A 19,989-nucleotide genomic window follows, 5' to 3' on the forward strand; every position below is an offset into this window, starting at 1 on the left:
TACTGCTACCCTGGGAATCCTACATATGGGAGAAGAGTGCATCGCATGGCCAAGGAACCCCCGTCTCCCTGGCCCCTCATGCCAACAGGACAAGCACTGCCACGTCTGGAAATGGCACAGAGGTGCCATCTGAAATGCCTGTGCCAGCACAGCCACTGTCTGGTGCTAGGACGTACCAACTGCAGGGCGTGGTTCCCCTCAGAGGTGGCCTTGGCAACCTGTGAGACTAACACAGTGCTGCAGAAGCAGAAGCTCCTGAATTCTGGTGTTGCAGGGTGCCAAGCCCCATGCAGAGGAGTTTCTGCTGGAGGAGGCAGAGCCAAGTGCTTCCACGCGAGCCTGGGACCGCAGAGCTGCTGGTGCAGAGGCTAAAGGGCACAGCCAGAGGGCCCCGATTTTTGCACCAATGGCTCTATGTTCTAAGAACCGACAGATAAAACCCTACTCCCCTGTGCCTGAGAGCAGAGATGCAAAGAACTGCCTAGAGATTACTGAGGACCAAACACCCCGACCCATCCAGAGGGCATGAGAATACCATACAATAGGAAGCCAGACAAGTTTCCCTCCCCAGAACAGCTGCGCCAGGGTGCTCTGGCAACTCCACCAGTACCACAGTTCAAGTTCACTTGCCCTTTTGTTTGGGAGGCCAGGGCACTGGTCTCTCCTGTCTTTGTCCCCCACCGCCTACATGGAATGGTTTGGCTCACTCTGGGCCGACCTGCCATGAAGATCACTGTTCAGTCACATGGGGGGGGGGGGGGGAAGGGTCTCTTGTGTGACTCACCCCCAGCTACTAAGAAAGGTGGATCTTTGAAACTCGACTCTGGAGGCCACATTCTGATCTCACAGGCACAGGTGTACATCCAATGGCTGGATTTACACTGAGATCAGAACCCGACTCGCGATGTCTAATGCCCTTGTACCTTTGCACTTGAGGTCAATGGTAACAGACAGTGGGTGCCTCTTCAGCATCTCCTTGCGCTTGTCATCCAGCTGCACGCCCAGCGTGGGGCGGCGACGCTTCTGCAGCAGTGGAGAGCAAAATCACAGCGCCTGAAAACATGTCACATTCTTCCCACCCCATGGCAACGTGCTCATGGCAAATGGGGTAAGCTTCTGTCTTTTGCAGGCAAAACAATGCTTAGCACTCACACAGTAACTTAATTATAACTACTCCATGCAGCATCCTGGATGCCAGGTAGGGAATTTACAGATAGGGAAACTGAGGCACAGAGCTGTGATTTGCCAAGTCCACAAAGGGTAATCGGGATCTCAGGAGCTGCTGAGTGCTCTCTCCGATAGCATCGGCCCGTCTGACTGCCCGTACTGTGTGTGCACCTTCTCCCAAAGCACTAAGAACCTGAACCCTATGCCTGGCATTCAGAGCCCAGTCATGCAAACCTCCTAGGAGAAAGTTTTCAAAGGCACTTAGGGCAGTTCAGTGCGCAACTCCCACTGCCTTTGAAAACGGAAAGGGCTCTGAGAACATTAACCCTCACATCCCCTCCTTGGGAGGTGTGACAAAGTGAGAATTTTGGTAATATTTTTTATTATTCCTCTGTATGCCTCAGTTTTCCCCAAGCTTTGCATTGCTATGCACGGAATATAAAGGATTAAAAAGCTGTTCATGGGGCAGAGCAGGGGACAGGAGGTGTTGGGCCATGTAACTGTGTGTGTGGGGGGGTGTAAATGGGTGTGTCAGGACTAGCTGAAACTGACCCATAACAATGGAGGATTCCGAAAGGCAAAGGGAACCCCAATAGCCAGGACATTCACACTTAGCAACCCACAGCCAAGAGGAAGCAGATCCCCCCCGCAGGGAGAAGCAGAGCAAAGGCCTGGAGCTGGAGAACAAAGGGGAAAGGTGGCAGGGAGCTAAGAGCTCGCCTCTGGAGCCAGAAGGACCTCAGGGACTCAGGAGAAAGGGACAGATGACAGTGCTGGCCAGGGTGAATTCTACCCCAACCTTTGCCTCTCCACACCAGGGTAGAGAAAAATCAGTGAGGTTTTATTTGAAAAAAGAAAAAAAATTAAGAAATTCGATTTTATTTGAAATCAGATTCTTTTTGATGTTATTCCAATCACAGTAAGTTTTTCTTGTAAATCGGTTTAAAAGGAATAAAAATGGGGAGGGAGGGAATGAAGTCTACTAGTTTTGAAAGTCTGAAGGACAGCCCAAGTAACGTAGGAGATGGTCTCTCCTTTTTATGAGACTGAGGTGAGTAGGAACTTAAGCTCCAGTCACTTTCCTATCAGCATGTTTGAAAATTTTTCCTGGCTGACCTGAAATAATCAAGTAATTCAGAGACTACAATGAATCCCTATTGAGTTGTAAATGTGAAACATGTTTTGATAAGAGAAGTTTATGTATCCAAAACATTAAAAAGTTGGTTTGTATAATAAAAATAAATCTTATAATGCTGTTCTGTGTGTTTAATTAAATTCCAGTTACCACCCTTATGAAATCTGACACAAATCAGGCGCAAAAAGCGAATTACCTAGTAAATAAGCAATATGTCATTCACCCTTGTACAATTAACAAGAATTTGAAGCTATTAAGCTATATAATTACTTAAATAAATGTATATAGTTTCAGTTTATCCCAAGATAACAAAAAGATATACCAAATCAAGTGTACAGGTTCTAGTTAGTTGTAAATCAACATGTTTTAATGGTTATAATCAACCAATAAAGTTGCACTTTTCTTCATAAAAATCACTGAAGTACAAATGGAAAAGCTGATTAAAATCAATTATATAAATGAGGTTTTCCACTGGGTGATTTAAATCAGCCCTCCGCACTCCATGCTAACCAAAGGACTTTCCGATTCTGGAGGCCGGGAGACTTGCTTTGGAAAGGCTACCTGGTGGCACTGCAGATACTCTAGGAGCAGTGTAAGTCCTTGGGGCCCAGGGCACTAAAGGGGTCACTCCCAAGGGATTGGTTACAGGCTGGGCATGGACTAGACAGGGGTGGCCAGCCTGGGGCTCCGGAGCCGCATGCAGCTCTTCAGAGGTTAATCTGCGGCTCCTTGTCTAGACACCGACTCTGGGGCTGGAGCTACAGGCGCCAACTTTCCAGTGTGCTGGGGAGCGCTCACTGCTCAACCCCTGGCCCTGCACCCACTCCTCCCCTTTCCACCCCTTCCCAAGCCTGCCATGGCCTCACTCCTCCCCCACCCCCCGAGCCTCCTGCATGCCATGAAACAGCTGATCGGCAGGGCTGTCGGTGGGTGGGAGGTGCTGGGAGCGGGGTGGGGGAGCTGCTGTGACATGTTACTGTGGCTCTTTGGCAATGTATGTTGGTAAATTTTGGCTCCTTCTAAGGCTCAGGCTGGCCACCCCTGGAGTTGACCCTGTGGATCTGTGACAGGAGGCATCATCGGTCCTATTTTACAGATTGGCATGTTGAGGCCCAGAGGAGAAGTGACTTGCTCAAGATCACACGTTGGATCAGCGGCAGAGCAGGGAAGAGAAGCCCTGGCCCCGACTCAGCCCCCCACTCTAGGCACTATCTAATGCTTCACTGGCAGAAACAGAGGTGGGTCCACCCACGTGAGGTGAGAGTAGACCCCAGGATTTCAATATTGGGGCTGTGCTAGTCCCTTACCGTGGTCTGCTCCTCTTCAGCATCAGAATCACTCTCGTCATCTGCACATTCAAACAGAGGGATAAGCAAGAGCCATGCGCAGGGATCCATTTGAGAGACTGTCCAAACATCACGGTGACAAGGAGGTACCCTGGCACCACATGCCCCAGCACTGCCTGGGGAGACACCGGTGCCCCACAAAGGGGCACTTAGCACAGCTGAGGCCCTCGGCGTGTTACATGCCTTTTGGCCCCTTTACAGCCTCTACACTACCGAGATCGCCGTGTGCAACTGGGCAGTGCTGGAGGGACTCTTCCTAACACCCGGCAGCCGGTCTCTCCAGGAGGATGAGTCGGGTGTGAGGGAGGAGCCAAGGCTAGTTAAGCAACCACTGCACAGATATAAGCCATAGAGCTAGTTAAGCCCTGCCCAAGGAACAACTCTGCTCCTCGGATCCTTCCACCACCCCCGCCCCCACCCCAGTATCAGCTTTCAGCCCCCAGGCTGGGCCAAGGCAGGCAGGTGGGGATATCAAGTTATAAAACTTACCTTGGGAGTCCTCTGGTGGCTTGTAAAGGGCTTTGGCTTCTTCCACACTCCCTTCGATTGCCACAGCCAGCTTCTTATCTGTGGAAGGCAAAGCGCCATTCAGCACATCTTAAGGGAGGAAGCCAGGCAGTTAAAGGGAAGATTGCTGCTGCCGGCCACCTAGAGAGGCATCAAGCTTGGAAGCAAGGATGCCAAGGAGTTTGTCAAGTTACTTCTGTAGCCTCTTCCCCACTCGCAACAGGCAGATTCAGTGCCTAGCGGGCAGCTGATCTGAACCTGCAGCGTCACGGGCATCTCGGCGGCACAGTGTAAGACATTTTGTTTGTAAGCATTCTCCAGAGCTGTGGTGACATCACCCTCCCATCCAATGCTTTGTGCACCTCTCCTCAGGTGGAATGGCAGTAATGACACCCAGACACTCTAGTGACATTGTGGTGCGAGGAGGAAATCACAAATTTCCCACTCGGATTATTGTTTCGCATTACCCTCTATCGATACGCCCCATTCCCCAAATGCTGGTATCCCCTATGTCGGGCAAAATGCCAGATGTGTTGTGATCCTGCTTTAAATGGATTTTGTGCAATGCAACACCCATCAAGGCATTTTTACCAGGCTCATCGCTGTAGCAGGTAACTGCATCTGGGCTGAGGAGCCTCAACTGAAACATCCCAAGAAGAAAGAAGAACTAGAGATGAAAGTTGGTCAGCAGCGTTTGGCATGCACATGTCTGCATGTCAGCAATTGGAAGGAGTAAAAAGAACAATTCAAAACTGATCACAGGACGTCCTTTTTCACACAACATTTAATTAAGACTATGGAACTCACTGCCACTAAAGTTGTTGAGGCCAAGAATTTTGCAAGAGTCTAAAAAAGGACAACGAGGAGTCCTTGTGGCACTTTAGAGACTAACACATTTATCTGGGCATAAGCTTTCATGGGCTAGAACCCACTTCATCAGGTGCATGAAGTGAAAAATACAGGAAGAGGTACAAATACATGAAAGGATGGGGGTGCTTTACCAAGTGTGAGGTCAGTCTAAGGAGAGAAATCAATTAACAGCAGGATACCAAGGGAGGAAAAATAACTTTTGAAGTGGTAAGAGAGAGGCCCACTACAGACAGTGGACAAGAAAAAAAGGACTGGTCATGTATATGGATAACAAGAATATCCAGTTATATTAATGATATGTCCTGAAGCACCAAAACTAACTATTAGAGATCAGGTTGAGACTTAATATGGGAGCCCATTATCCCACATCTGCTACTGCAGGCTTCTTACGTCTTCCCCTGAAGCATCTGGTGCTGGCCACTCTCGGAGACTGGCCTCGGGTCCAATCTAGCCTGGCAATCCCTAAGGAGTCTCAGCCCCAAAAGCTCAGCTGTGGGATTGGTTTAGGGGTTTCCAGGGTGCCCATCACCACAGTATCCAAGCACTGCACAGAGAATTAGAAGGGCCACACACTGGGGTTCTACGCTGGGCCCTGTCGGGGCTCTAGGAAGCTCTAAACCCGGGGGGCTGGGATTTGGCTATTTTAAAAACAACCATCTTCTGCTACAAAGGAGGCTTCTGGCAGGTCTCAGATGCAAGGAAAGAAAGGTACTCATCCTGCCTGAGGGGCTGGGAGAAGGGTTTCATGTTAGCTAATGGGGTGGGCCTGAAAAGGACGGGACGGAGGGGAGGGAGAGGGGGCAGAAGGGAGAGGAAGAGTGATGAAAAGAAGTGCTATCCCCTGGCTGTTTGTGTTGAGAAGCAGATGACAGTTAAACAGGTCTCAGCAACAGTGAATTTGCAGGGAAGGAAGGGGGCCCCTTGACTGGCAGATGAAGTTACAGGAGCGCACTGAGGTACAGTCAGCACAGAGGGCATTAGCCTGGGCTCTCCTGGGAGCTGCCAACCCATGTGCTTTGACAGAGGACTTAGAATCATAGAATATTAGGGTTGGAAATGACCTCAGGATGTCATCTAGTCCAACCCCCTGCTCAAAGCAGGACCAATTCCCAACTAAATCATCCCAGCCAGGGCTTTGTCAAGCCAGGTCTTAAAAATCTCTAAGGAAGGAGATTCCGCCACCTCCCTAGGTAACCCATTCCAGTGCTTCACCACCCTCCTAGTGAAATAGTGTTTCCTAATATCTACTCTAAACCGCCCCCACTGCAACTTGAGACCATTTCTCCTTGTTCTGTCATCTGCTACCACTGAGAACAATCTAGATCTATCCTCTTTGGAACCCCCCTTCAGATAGTTGAAGGCTGCTATCAAATCCCCCCTCACTCTTCTCTTCTGCAGACTAAATAACCCCAGTTCCCTCAGCCTCTCCTAAGTTGAGGGGTTGGATTGCCTCCTTACTGCACACGAGCCACACAAGGGATGGGAGCCATGTCAATTTCAAGGCTCTGCCCTGGACCACGTCTCCCTGACAAGTTACGGGCTTTGTCCCACTAGAGGAAGCCACACAGGAGCTGATCTCCCAAGCCATACCCAGCAAGCAGTAAGGCCTGGTCCAGGCTGCTACATCGTTCGGCGTGTGAAAAACCCACCCCTCCGAGCGCCGTAGCTATGTTGACCTAACCCATGGTATAGACGCAGCTAGGCTGACAGAAGAATGCTTCCATTGCTTGGGGGCGCTGGAGTGCTGACACCAATGGAAACACCCCTTCCATCATGGGGGTATGGCTGCATAGCTCCACCAACATAGCTACGCCGCTTTTGTCCCAACAGCGCAGACATGGCCTTCGACAGCCCTTTCTGAATGGTCCTGGATCATGACAACCCAACAGGCAGGAGTGCCAAGTGCCAACGCCATACTACTGTGGGGGCTGTTGACGTGGCATATCTGAGTTGGCTGCTGGCTTTAAAGCCGTCACTGCAGCAGTGCCCACAATCCCTGATCACCTTGAGTGGGCCACCAGGGATGGAAGGGGCAGAGGTTTGAAAAGAGCTCTCAAAGGAGGGGCGTGGGAAGGAGTGGGCGAGGGATTCAGCCACAGCAGCCAAATGAATTAGGTTCTCAAACGGTGCTGCTTCATCAGGCTGGCTCCCAGGTTGTGGCTGCTCCCAACCGGGCTCCAAGAGCAGCGGTGGAGGAGCCACACAGGGCGTGCAGAAGCAGCAGAGGCAGAGTGGATTGGATGAAGCAGAGTCATCCGTGAGTCTTGCAACAGCAGGGTTTTCTACAGGCAGCTGTGAAATTTGGCCCATGGGGGATGGACTCCCCACTCCCCTCAGATCACAGCTTTCAGTGACACAGATGAAGGCTGTCTCCACTGCCTTACCCCCACTCCCCGCCATTGATACTCACCACAGGCCTGCCCATAGGCATTGGCTTGGACAAAGAGAACATAGAGAGGTGGTGGCAAGTGTCTAGCCGTCTCGTACTGCTTATGTGCCTGGTCGAAAGGCATGAAGAGATACTCTTGGACAGGGAGGGAGGCCTGGCGGGACACAAATCACACGCACGATTAGCACTGGAATTGTTTGCACACCAGCCCAGTCACCGAGTGCTTTGTGCTCTATGCTGCAGTGCAGGAGACCTGGAACCTGTGCCAGGAGCACACACAACCCTCTGGACAGAGGGCACCTTGGGGTGCTCAGCAGCAGCAGCCACCAGAGATAACAGGGGGAGGACTAATGGCTCTGCAGATGGGAGAGAACCCACTTCCTTCACCTGCTCTTCCCAGCCAAGGCTGATGCGAGGGGAGGAAGCTACAATTGCTCTCCATGGAAGGTCCCATCTAACGAGTCTTCTGCCAGCACCTCGGCAGGGGCCGCTGCACAATGGGATTGCACAGGAAATCCTCGCCCTGTGAGGATTTGGAAGCGCAGGTAAAGGAGCAGGAAGTAGTTCCAACGCCTCCGAACAGCCTCAGGCCCCTTGCTCCCAGTGCTCTGAATCTCCCTTTGTGTGGATTTAGACCGCCTGTCCCCACACCATCTACCCTCCAACAACTGAGGGTTAGAGGGCAGACAGGCAAGGGCAGCACAAAGGGTTTCTGGTCCACCTAGCAGGAAACACACAGACTCTCACTGCAAGCGGCCAGTCTCCCAGGCAAAGAGGAGTGCTGGGTTAAGCTCAGGAAGTACCTGCATGATGCTGTTGAGCCGGGGCTGGAGGCTGCTCAGATATTCCTTCTTCACTTCGATCTCCTTCAGGATCTTCTCCTTGTTGGCCAGACACTCCTTATACTTCTCCGCCAGCCTGCACAAGAGAAGCTCATTTACAGCACTGCGCTCACAAAGGAGACACATGTCAGATCAGAATCTCTGCTCCCTATTGGTGCATTTCTAAACCTCAGGATCCAGAGCTCCTGATTCCACTGTCAGGGGCTCCTGAACCGCGACAGGTCCCTCTATGCTTTGAAGTCTGCTTCAGAGCCTATTTCGATCGATATCTGACCTTGCTGTTGCCTCTGAAGTGATGTGATAAATGAAGAGTTCATTAAAATCCAAGGGAAAGGGAAGACAAACAGCAAGAAACTTAGCAGAGCTGGAAAACTGGAAAAGTTGAAAAGAACCCTGAAGAGAGTTCAAGAGAGCATGAATCTGTTAAGAGAGAACTGTTGAGGTGGGATCTCCACATGGATCTTCTCAGAGTTGGGTTGCCTGTGGAAGCAGCCCAAAGCAGGTAGTAAACTCCATTCCAGACTAGCTGGTCCCTTCAGGCTTTGGAATCTATGAAAATAAAACTGAGGAGAAACTATCTGAGAAACTTGAAGAGTAAATGTGCCATTTAGTAAACACAGCAACATATTCCAAGCGCTTTTCTACTTGAAGAAATGAGGACATAGGAATGGACCCTCCTTACTCCCCAGATCTGCTCCCATATTAGCATCTCAACTGCTGACTTTAGCGACAAAGTACATTCATGCTGCTTTATTGGGTCTGTTAGCCCCGCAGAGCTAAAACAGCTACAGGAAAGTCTTTTCCATCATGTGCGGTCATCAGAAGCATTTTTTTTTTTAATTTTTATTAAGTGCCTATTAATAATAGCTGTGCAAACTCCTGGAGGACAATGAGGTTTCACATATGACTAACAGACTTATTTGGCCTAAAGAACCTTTACTACTGGCTCTGATAAAATGAGAGAGAGACCAGCTTGACTCTCAGAACCCAAGAGGTGAAACCCCCCTCATCACTTTTAATTGTGAACTGAGGATAATTGCTGATCAGAAAATGGTTCTTTCGCCCCTGTGATTTTTTTCATCAAAAAACAGAATGCCTGAAAGTCAAAATATTTTGATTTGGAAATGCCACCGCCGGGTCTGATGGGAGTTGTACTTTGGGTGTCCAATGCTACCATTCTGCTCTATACAGGCTCCTTGGTCTACATGTCCCAGGATGTACCATGGTCTCCACTCTTGAAGAGGGATGGCATGTAGTATAGCAGTTTTGCATCATGGCAGATGAAGTCCAGCTGGGGAGCCTGGCCCATAGAGAAGAATGGAAGCATGAGGCAGCCAAACTACAACTCTCACTGCACACTGCGGTGGCATTTCAGAATCAAAATATTTCAGCTTTTGAGCATTCAGTTTTTCACCCCAAACAAATGGAGGTTTCCCACGGAAAGCAGAGCCGTTTTGTGAAAAATTCTTGTTTTGTGGAAAACCCAATTTTCCATCAGAAAAACAGTTTTGACAGGAAGGCTCTAAGGCTGTTTGGAACGGAACCGCCGAGACAGACGCGGATCCCCACAACGCCAGTTTTACACAGGCCTCACTCAGAAATACAGCTTTAGCTAAACAGCATAGTCATACCTATCCCATGATGTTACAGGAGTGGGTGACTGTCTGGAGAATGGCAGAAATGGAAACCCACAAAGCTTCCAGTCAGAAGAGTTCTCATAAATAAAACCTACTTTTAAGCTAGTTCAAGAGACTACACCCCACAAATTAGAGTTGCCAAGCCAGGGAAAAGAGACTTTGAACACTGTAGGCACTAGGGCTAGGAGTTGCACAGGTGACTAATGATTTAACCACACACCTTCCACTCACTTCTGAGGGAAAACCTCACCCTAGCTCTTCTTTGCTTTTTAAAGACGGTTTCCAACGTGCAGACATTTTTAGCGGGACACTAAAGCAATCCTTTGGCAGGATGCTCCTCCTGAGGTTACCGATGGATGATTTAGGATTGGTGATGGCTGAGCCCGTTAATGATGACCCATTGGAAAGCAGCAATGGACAAAGAATTGCATGCTCTCAGCGCCACCTGGTGGTGTATATAATCTGTGCAACCAGCACAAATTCACAGCCATGGACTTGCCAGTAGTTCTTTATGCCAGGCCAAGTATCACGCGTCTGTTTGCTGCATGATCAACTGCACTAAAAAGACTAAGGCCATCCCCCGTCTAGTACAGGATTGCAGGTCAATTCCACAGCCAGTCTTGTGGACACTGGATTTCACAGGCACACAGCTGATCAGATCTAAGCACTGCCACCATGGCTGCATTGCTGGCCTACTCCTTGCTACAAGGATCAGCTTCCAGAGTCAATGAAGTCAAGTGGCCCTAGTTAAAATGCACGGCTCTATATGGGGCTGCCTGAATCAATGACATCATAGTTACATCCCTCATAACATATACCTCCCCTTCCTCATTTGAACTAGGGAGCTCTTAGGCTTTTAAAATGCAGAATTACTCTTCACAGCCCACTTCTGTCAAACAATGGGTGTTGTTCTTCTGGGAAGAGACCAGGGCATAGCTCCGGCTCCCTTTAATTAGTCACATGAGAGAAGACTCCCTGAACTGAGAAACAGGATCAAGACACTGTTTGGAATAAACCAGAAACTACTGTACGGTAGAAACAGTTCTGAGAGACAGGCCCATCTGTGTGTTACAAAGAGATCTGCCATTTGTCCTTTAGTAACTAGTTTAAACTGACTTTGTAGCCTCTTTGTTGTTACTGTATCGTTGGGTTATTTTCAAAGAGCATGTTCCTGGGCTGTGATGTATACACCAGCAAACGCTTGGTGCCAGGTAGAGACAGGACTGATCTGAATGGTGGCCCGCTGGCTTACCTTTTGCGCTGCTCCAGCTCCCAGTCGAGGCGGGCCAGGGTCTGTTGGTGGGGCTCATTGAGGGTGATGTCAGGCTTGCTGATTTCTGGAGGAGCCTCTTTGTAAAATTCATCCACGCTCACTAGATCAATCTCCTCATGTTTTGACCTGCAGAGATGGAGGAGGGATGAGGCTGGGAATCCCGGTGCAGAACTGCACCATTACCAGCAATCTCACAACCTCAGCATTCATTGTTTCCCAGTTATGAGACCCACTTTGCAACATGAATTACTACAGTTCCAGAGAGCAAAATGGCAACAGGCCCCATACCGTTCATAACTGAACAAGGCCATTCCTTTCCTGGGTGTTGGCAGCACATGTTCCCTGCCTGGCTGTGTCTCCTGGGATTTACTGAGGAGTCAGCCGAGGGGCAGTCTCACTTTGTATCAGCTCAGAGATGTGACGGTGGAAGGTGCAGCCTCTGGAATAACTACACTGTGCAGTTCAGTTAAGCATTTTAGAGACTAATCCAAAGAAAACTTCCTTAGACCAGCACGATGCCTATCAAAATCCTTCACAGTATTTATCCTGACTGTCCTGACTCTTCCCTATGCACCAGTCTCCTTCCACTTGCCCAAGGAACCTCCAGGATATCCAGATCACATGCCAGATTCTCAGCCCTAGTATGGCTGCATTCAGGATTCTTAGGATCTTTCAGAGACTGGAGCTAGGCTCTCCTTGTGACTCTAGGCATCACACGTTCCCTAAGCCCTTTTGTATCTGACACGTGCAACTCAAGTTACAGCCTCCTTCTCTCTTGCTGGACTCACTTAAACTCCAGGCATTTGGTGATCTCCTTCTGCAGATGCATCACCTCATACAACAGGTTCTGGAGTTGCAGGTGATAGGCGTCTACTTTCTGCTTTGCCTGAAAGAAGAATGTGATCAGGTGAGTGTAAAAATCACAGTGCAGATAAAACCAGAATTAATAGAGCAACGTGCCCAACAGATGGCAAGGACCAAGGGCTGCTATTTGGAGATGGCAGATATTAGGGAATAGCCATGGTGAAACCCAGGAGATGATATGGACACCAGCCTGTACAAAATGGCCTTGAGCTCATTACTAGTGGGGAGATCAGGGTGAGAACCAAATCAAATTGGATGTTCTTCTAAAAGATCTGCTCTAGTTCAAAGAATTAATTCTCTGGTCTGTGTTAGATAGGTCAGACCAGATGATCACAGTGGTCCCTTCTGAATCTATAACTACTGCAAACAAAAGCTGCCAGATCAGAAGAGAAGCTGACTTTGTAACTCTATGTGCCTGCTATAAGGACACTGCTAAGGCTTTTCATTCCTGTGGACACTACTCACTGCAAAAAAGTTTTGCAAATTGGAAACCAGTGACTGGGTTAGAGCAAGCATGCAGGTATGTAGGGTTCCAGGAGCTAGCCAGGCTGGGAAGGTTCTAAGGCAGTGGTCCCCAAACTTTTGACCTCACACCCCCCCTTACCTCTGTCCGCATCTCCCCCATACACACACCGGGAGCGGGGCCGGAAGAGGGACTGTGGCTCCGTGAGGGGCAGGGTGCAGACAGGGATAAGGGGGCAGAGGCTGCGCTGGCAGCCGGGGCCAGCAGCGGAGCTGGGTGGCTCTTCCTCCCTGCCCTCTGTGGGGGCTGGCCCAGGCCCCAGCCACACACCAGTTTGTGGACCCCTGTTCTAAGGAGTTCAATGGTATCAACTCAGCTTACTTGGAGGTTTATGCGTAATTAATAAGGGTTTATCTTAAACACAGTGTTTGGGATTTACCAGTTACTTCTACATTGATATACTATCAAGCTGACAATTACTGGTGCTATGGTAATGGGTGAATTAGAAATACCTAGAGAGAGGATTTTGATCCCTGCAGAAATCTGGAATCTGAATAATAAACTTGATTCTCCACATTAAAAATAAAAAAAAGGATTCATGGCTGAAGGAAGGGACAGGCCATGCCAAGTTGTAGGGAAGAGGCTGCAGCGATTAGCAACAACACAGCTTCTTAGCTCACTACCTGCGTATTTACTTGATAAGAACGTAAGTCAAGTGTTTTCAGGAACACCCATCACTGTGTCTTTATCTCCAACCCAGACCTGTGAATGGTCTGATTGTACGACATGGATACTTCCAAGCAGGATCTCCAGATAGAAAAGGAGGGAGAAAATGCAGGGCAGCATGGACTGGTACTTGAGAGCCCTGGGGCCTACACCCAGTTCTGCTGGGTAACCATTGTACAGGGAGAATTCACTGGCCCAAGGAGGAAATGATACACCTCCTTTGTAAAGTGCTTTGAGATCTAGGGATGCAAAGTTCTACACAAGAGCGAGGCACTATTTTCTTCTCAGCCCTGCTGCACATCAGATCAATAGCAGCTTCTTGACTGTTATATCATGTCTGAGACATTAAGAGGGTGCTGCTGCTGCTGCTTCATTCATTCTAGTTATTAGATTATCTGCTTCACTTCAGTGGAGTTTCCCTGTAAACCTCTAACTCAGACATCACTTGGATCTAATCCAGTGTGCACTAAGGTACCAGACAGTACCCCCCCCCCCCCCCCATTCCAGAAGATCCTCTGCCATTCCAGGTAGCATCCCTTTCAATCTCTGGCCTCCATTGTACCTCGTGGGTCTGATCTCTCCCCTTCTTTAGTCGAATATGAGCCAAACGGTTGAGTTTCTTCAGGGTCATGAAGTGCATGCAGCTCTGGATCCGACGCTCTTCTATCGCAACAGCCTGACAAGTAGGAAGGAGAGCTGGCGTAAGGAAGTTTACTCACTAGTAACTGTTGTTTGAGTAGATGGCCACTGCAGAGACACTTTGTTACTGTGCATGGGAGGAGTAACTAGAACAAGTAACTTTTGGGGGCAGTGCAGAGCCTGGAAATAAGGCGTACATTTTTGGCAGTGAAGGTAATAAACCAATGGAACAATTTACCAAGGGTGAGGTGGATCACTGACCATTTTAAAATCAAGATTGGATGTTTTTCGAGAAGCTCTGCTCTAGGAATTATTTTGAAACAGGTCTTCAGCCTGTTATACAGGCGGTCAGATGGGATGATCCCAATGGTCCCTTCTGGCTTTGGAATCTGTGAGAGAATTCTCAAAGGTGAAACGCTGGTTAATATCTCTAGGACTTCCTAAGGTGCCACATATTTCCAGGCTCACTGGAAATAGACATGTAGGTTTTCTCTCCACACTCTTTCCTTAGTCCAGGAAGGGATCAGAATCAGAAGGGCTCAATACAGGGCTCTTTTTCGCTCAGGGGGCCGGATTCATGACATCCTTCACTGGGATTTAAACCTTTCAGAGACCAAGTGTGTTTACCCTTTGGTTCAATCATCAAACAAGCCTGACTATTACCAGTGGATCTACCCTATCCTGGAGGCACACAGACTTCAGTCAATGACTCGCACCCATGTTTCCATTGTATTAGGTGTAGTGACAGCTGCTAGCCTGACAGCCCTGGCTGAAGTCCTCCTCTCAGCCACAGACCAGCCACAGCACAGGCAGCTGCAGTGCCCGCTTTCCCTAACAGTATGTCTCAACTCTGAGCCGATGTGGCCATCCTGTAGGGGCAAGAGGTGAGTTAAGGTCCATGCTCTTCGCTCTCTAAACAACAGTCATTAGAGTCAGCTTGCTATGTGAACACCTGCCTAGCAGGAACTTGAACGAGACCCACCAACTCGCTTTACACAGGCCCCCAAACAGGCATCAGGCAGCGGTAATCAATAACCTGGGCTGAATTCTCTCCTGTCCCCACACCGCTCTCCTGAGCTATTCAGTCCTCATATGTTATTTGGTTTTGCTGAGACTGTAATAAACGCCTTCCCCCTTTGTGCATCTTGCTAAGATGCCATGTGGATTTCAAACCCACTGCTTTCCTGGAACAGCAGAAAGATATTTAAAAATGCCCAGGGGAAAGAACTCTAGGGGCTTCTTCTTACACTGTCTTTGCTGCCTTTGCTCTTCAGATCCTGGATTTCTGCCATGAGCCTCTGAAGTTCCTGGCAGGTTTGCTTGTAGAGTTCATAGTCTTTGTTGGGATCTCGGAGTTCCACCTCTGCCTCTTCACTGTAATACTTCACATCCTGCAAAGAGCCAGAAATACAGAGCAGCACTTAACACTTCCCCACCCACCGTGGGGTCAAATCAACACTCCCTCCATTCCAAGTTTAAAGCAGCTTTATGTATCCTGAGAAGATCTAACTGATTGCTCGTATGGCAAACTCCACCGGGGATCTCAAAGTCTTGCGAGCTAAGGGCATGGCTACACTCGAAACTCCAAAGCGCTGCCGTGGGAGCACTCCCACGGCAGCACTTTGAAGTGCGAGTGTGATTGCTGCAGGTACTCCACCTCCCCGAGGGGATTAGTTTACAGCGCTGGGCTGGGAGCGCGGCTCCCAGCGCTGGGGCACTGTTTACACTGGTGTTTTACAGCGCTGTAACTTGCTGTGCTCAGGGGTGTGTTTTTTCACACCCCTGAGCGAGAAAGTTGCAGCGCTGTAAAACACCAAGGTAGCCACAGCCTAAGACTGTCTCTCACACTGTCACTAGAGACCAGTATCGATTCCAACCCCATGTAGTTTGACAATCAAGAGAGGAAAAAGAGCAGTGAGTAAAGTTCTTTCAATTATCAGACAGGATGGAAGACAGTTCGTTAGCACTAGGCTCCAGTTTAGTTGCCACCCACACCCAATCCCCCCTCAATCTTTTCAGGGCTTCTTAAAACACCCCAAGATCTTTTTGGGGGCAGTGCAAATTTGTGACACACACAAAAAATTGCTCAGAGAGCACAAGGTGCAAACTCTGGCTCCCAGAGTCATAAACCATCTTTTCTCAGGATGCTGGCAACTGCTACAGGCAATTGTTGCTAAAATTCCCATTGACTTCAGTAAGAGTAGTGTAAGGCCAACCCTGAGTGCTTTTGAAAAGCTCACCCCTATAATACAGTGTACATGTGGGGGGTGATATTTTTCTGATGTCAAGAGCTTTCAGAACAAAGCAGTGAGCTGAACGACAGCCTCTTTTTCTGCATTCCAGCCAGCCCTACAGGCATCTGATCTGCATGCAGAATTGCCACAGGCTTATAATCACCCTACCCCACCTGGTCAGGGTCAGCCCTGCTCCGCTTGCTCTCCTGTGGAGCCCCATCGGTGCGGATGACCTTGGGTTTCCTCTTCTTGCTCGAATCAGACGACATTTCTTATTTCACAGGCTGTGGAGCAGGAGAGGAATATAGAAATAACTCGTCTCCAAAGAAGAGTCCCTCAATTCCTTTGAAACAAACCGGAGCTACTGTCAGAGCACTAGTACACCACCGGGAGGGTAATCCAACCCCTCCCTCCCTCCCTCCCTATCCTAGTCACTACAACTCTTGTCCTGATCATCACGCCCCTCAGAGTGTATCTGCTAAAACGAGTCTCCTCACGTGATCTGCCCACATCACTGAGTCCTTTCACTGCCTCCCCATTTCAGTGTCATACCTCTCTCTCCTACTCACTTCCGAGGGCCTCCAGCACTCTGCCTCATCTGCTTATCCCACCGAGCCTCATCATATCCCCACCAACAAGGATGTGTCAATGCCTCATTTGTTGTCTGCTTTTCCCCACAGTCATCTCTCTATTGTTTTCCATGCCATGCGCATGCATGAACGCCCTCCCAGCTTTGCTTTGCCTGTCCTCGTTCAAATCCCCCTGCCTCACTGCCCAGAAAAACCAGCCCCAAATGTAACCAAACTCAAGCCAGCTGCTTGCTGCGAGAGCCTCGTCCCCCAGTGCTGGGCACATCACCTCGCTGGGGGCCTTGTCTTCCTACCTGTCCCGAAGAACGCGGCACAGCTGTGGGGGCTGCGGATAAAACCATCACCCGCCCCCCCCCATTCCTTGTCTCGGCGCTTGGGGCCCCCCCGACCCGCACCCGGGGGCGCCTTCCAGTGGCCGGGGGAGGGGCCGCGAGAACAGCCCCCCGAGCGGGGCACCGCGCCCCCGGCCACCTGGAGAGAGAAGCCCCGCCCCGCCCCGCCCCCAAGGGCCCCGCCGCCCCGGGCACTCACCGGCCTCCCGACCCGCCACTTCCAGACTCCGAGCGGAAGTGCCGGGGCAGGAGGAGACGAGTCCGCGGTCAGCGAGGGCTAGAGCGTCCGCCGAGCTCTAGCGCCCTCGGGGGGCCCTTGGCGGAGCTGCAGGAGGGAAGGGGCCAGACAGCTCCCTCCACCCACAGACCAGCCCCCATACCCGTGGGGGAGGGGCCCCAAAGCCCCTATTGGAGCCCAGAGATCCCGAGTCGCTGCCCCTCATCTGCAGCATGTGGGGTGTCTCCCCTCGTCCGCTCCCCGCTTGTGGGGCACCTGGGGGGCCAGGCAGCTAAATGCCCCAAGGGCGACTCTGCCCCACATGGAGGGGTTCAAGGAGGAGACGGGGGTTGTCGGGATGGGACCTGGTACCGGAGGGGGGGCTCCTGGCCGGTTAGCCCCTGCCCCCCAGCCCACTCCCCATCAGGCTGCAGAGGGGGCTGCACCCCCACTGACGTCTGATAGGCTGGGAATAGCAGGGGTTAGAACAAGTATCAGGGGGTAGCCGTGTTAATCTGTATCTACAAAAACACCAAGGAGTCTGGTGGCGCCTTAAAGACTAACAGATTTATTTGGGCATAAGCTTTCGTGAGTAAAAACCTCACTTGAAGAAGTGAGGTTTTTACTCACGAAAGCTTATGCCCAAATAAATCTGTTAGTCTTTAAAGTGCCACCAGACTCTTTGTTGTTTTTTTAGGGGTTAGAACAGTGGTTCCCAACCTATTGATCACTGTGGGCTGCATATGCGACCCCCAATGTGTTATGTGGGCCACAGGTTGAAAACCACAGCACCCACTCCCGCTACAACTCCCCACAGCCCCCAGGTTATGCCCAGCACCCCACACCCAAAGAGCACCCCTGGCTTGAAGTGGTTTCCATCATATTCAGTGTTTACAGTTTGGTTCAATGGCTCTCAGCTCCCCCGCCACTATAAAAATTGTCCCAGCCCCCATGCCAGAGACCCCTCCACAGAGCGGGGCCAGGAGCAGAGCCCCAGGGCCAGGGTTGGCAGCCAGGACCCCATGCACAGGGCCAGGAGTGGAGTCCCACCTAAAACCTTGGGGTGCTGCAAACCTCATAGTTCATGCACCTTTGCCACTCAGCACCCCCCCCCCCCGCCCCCCCCCTGCCCAGAGCCCCCCCACAAACCTCCCCAGAGATCCACACACCGGACTGCTGCTGGCAGGAGCACTCCAGCAGGGCTGCCTGATGCTGTCTCCCCATCAGCCAACCCTGCCTCCTGCCAGACCCGAAATTTTGATTTTTTTCTTAGCACACAGCTGGGCTGCTGCCGTGTGCTAATTGGGCCGCATGTGGCCAGGGGTTGAGAACCAGGCCACAATACAATAACTGCTTCCTCCTCCCCAGCAGGCAGAGATAGCCCCTATACTCCTGCCTGTTGTTCCCAGCACCCTGGGAACCTGCTTACAAGAGGATGAGATTACAGTGGATGAGAAGCTGGAGATGAGTCAACGGTGTGCCCTTGTTGCCAAGAAGGCTAATGGCATATTGGGCTACATTAGTAGGAGCATTGCCAGCAAACGAGGGAAGTGATCATTCCCCTCTATTCAGCACTGGTGAGGCCACATCTAGAGTATGTGTCCAGTTTTGGGCCCCCCACTTCAGAAAGGATGTGGACAAATTGGAGGGAGTCCAGCAGAGGGCAACAAAAAGGATTAGGGGGCTGGAGCACATGACTTATGAGGAGAGGCTGAGGGAACTGGGATTGTTTAGTCTACAGAAGAGTGAGGGGGGATTTGATAGCAGCCTTCAACTACCTGAAGGGGGGTTCCAAAGAGGATGGATCTAAGCTGTTCTCAGTGGTGGCAGATGACAGACCAAGGAGCAATGGTCTCAAGTTGCAGTGGGGGAGGTCTAGGTTGGATATTAGGAAACACTATTTCACTAGGAGGCTGTGAAGCACTGGAATGGGTTACCTAGGGAGGTGCTGGAATCTCCTTCCTTTGAGGTTTTTAAGGCCCGGCTTGACAAAGCCTTGGCTGGGATGATTTAGGTGGGGTTGGTCCTGCTTTGAACAGGGGATTGGACTAGATTCTTCTATGTTCCCCAGGGCAGTGCTAACCCAGCTCACTCTCACAGCATAGACAGGACCACACTGGTTTTTAATCACGGTCCCATTGCCACAGCAAAAGCATGCTGCTGTCCTGGCTGCTCTACAATACTAATCATGGCATGGGGCTACAGGCTTGTAAAGAATTCCCCTAGCAGAGTCGTTTTGACAAGACAAATGGGGCCTTAGGTTGGGTAGGGAGGGGAATGATGAGCAGGGCAGGAGGCCAGTGACCTGGCTAAAGCATAGGGCAGGGAAGCACATGATCTGGCTTCTATTCTTGACTCTGCTGCTGACACGCTGCACATTTCCCCTCTCTGTGCCTTGGTTTCCCTCTCAGTAAAATGGGGATAATGCCTCCTACGGCTGCAAAGCTTCATTCATTAACATGAGTAAGACTCTTTGAAAGCCTTGGATGGAAGAGGAGAGTTGCACAGGAACACAAAGAAGCATGTACTGGATATGCAGCTGGTCACCCTACACATTATCATTGATATGACGTCCCATATACCTGTCACACTCACGCACATTTAGCTCTGTCTTTGAACCTCAATGAATTTCTCTACAGCCTCACATAAAGGGGCTGATTGACTCTCACCCTATGAGAACATAACTCTCAAAGCAGAGCTGTGCTGAGATCCTTTCTCTACATAGTGCCAACCTCTGCTCAGCACCCAAGCATCATCA

At 50.3% G+C, this 19,989-nt stretch overlaps 1 protein-coding gene across 3 annotated transcripts in view; it reads right to left on the minus strand.

Annotated features, from left to right (window-relative positions):
* The window catches only part of THOC5 (THO complex 5), a 29,199-nt gene extending 11,941 nt beyond the window's left edge, over positions 1-17,258 (minus strand). The window contains exons 1-11 of one of the 3 annotated variants that reach the window (XM_034791215.1): positions 17,214-17,258; positions 16,266-16,376; positions 15,106-15,249; positions 13,782-13,895; positions 11,955-12,052; positions 11,146-11,292; positions 8,218-8,332; positions 7,436-7,568; positions 4,138-4,215; positions 3,610-3,650; positions 924-1,023 (exon numbers count right to left, since the gene is read on the minus strand). In XM_034791215.1, the coding sequence (XP_034647106.1) occupies positions 924-1,023; positions 3,610-3,650; positions 4,138-4,215; positions 7,436-7,568; positions 8,218-8,332; positions 11,146-11,292; positions 11,955-12,052; positions 13,782-13,895; positions 15,106-15,249; positions 16,266-16,361 (1,066 nt within the window). In that variant the 5' untranslated portion in view covers positions 16,362-16,376; positions 17,214-17,258. Of the gene's footprint in view, positions 1-923; positions 1,024-3,609; positions 3,651-4,137; positions 4,216-7,435; positions 7,569-8,217; positions 8,333-11,145; positions 11,293-11,954; positions 12,053-13,781; positions 13,896-15,105; positions 15,250-16,265; positions 16,436-16,975; positions 17,101-17,213 lie in introns of those variants that run through there. The other 2 variants (XM_034791216.1, XM_034791217.1) reach the window with 2 other exon arrangements.
* Between the last annotated feature and the right edge of the window lie 2,731 nt (positions 17,259-19,989).

This window comes from Trachemys scripta, chromosome 15, assembly GCF_013100865.1.
Source record: "Trachemys scripta elegans isolate TJP31775 chromosome 15, CAS_Tse_1.0, whole genome shotgun sequence".
NCBI lineage: Eukaryota > Metazoa > Chordata > Testudines > Emydidae > Trachemys > Trachemys scripta.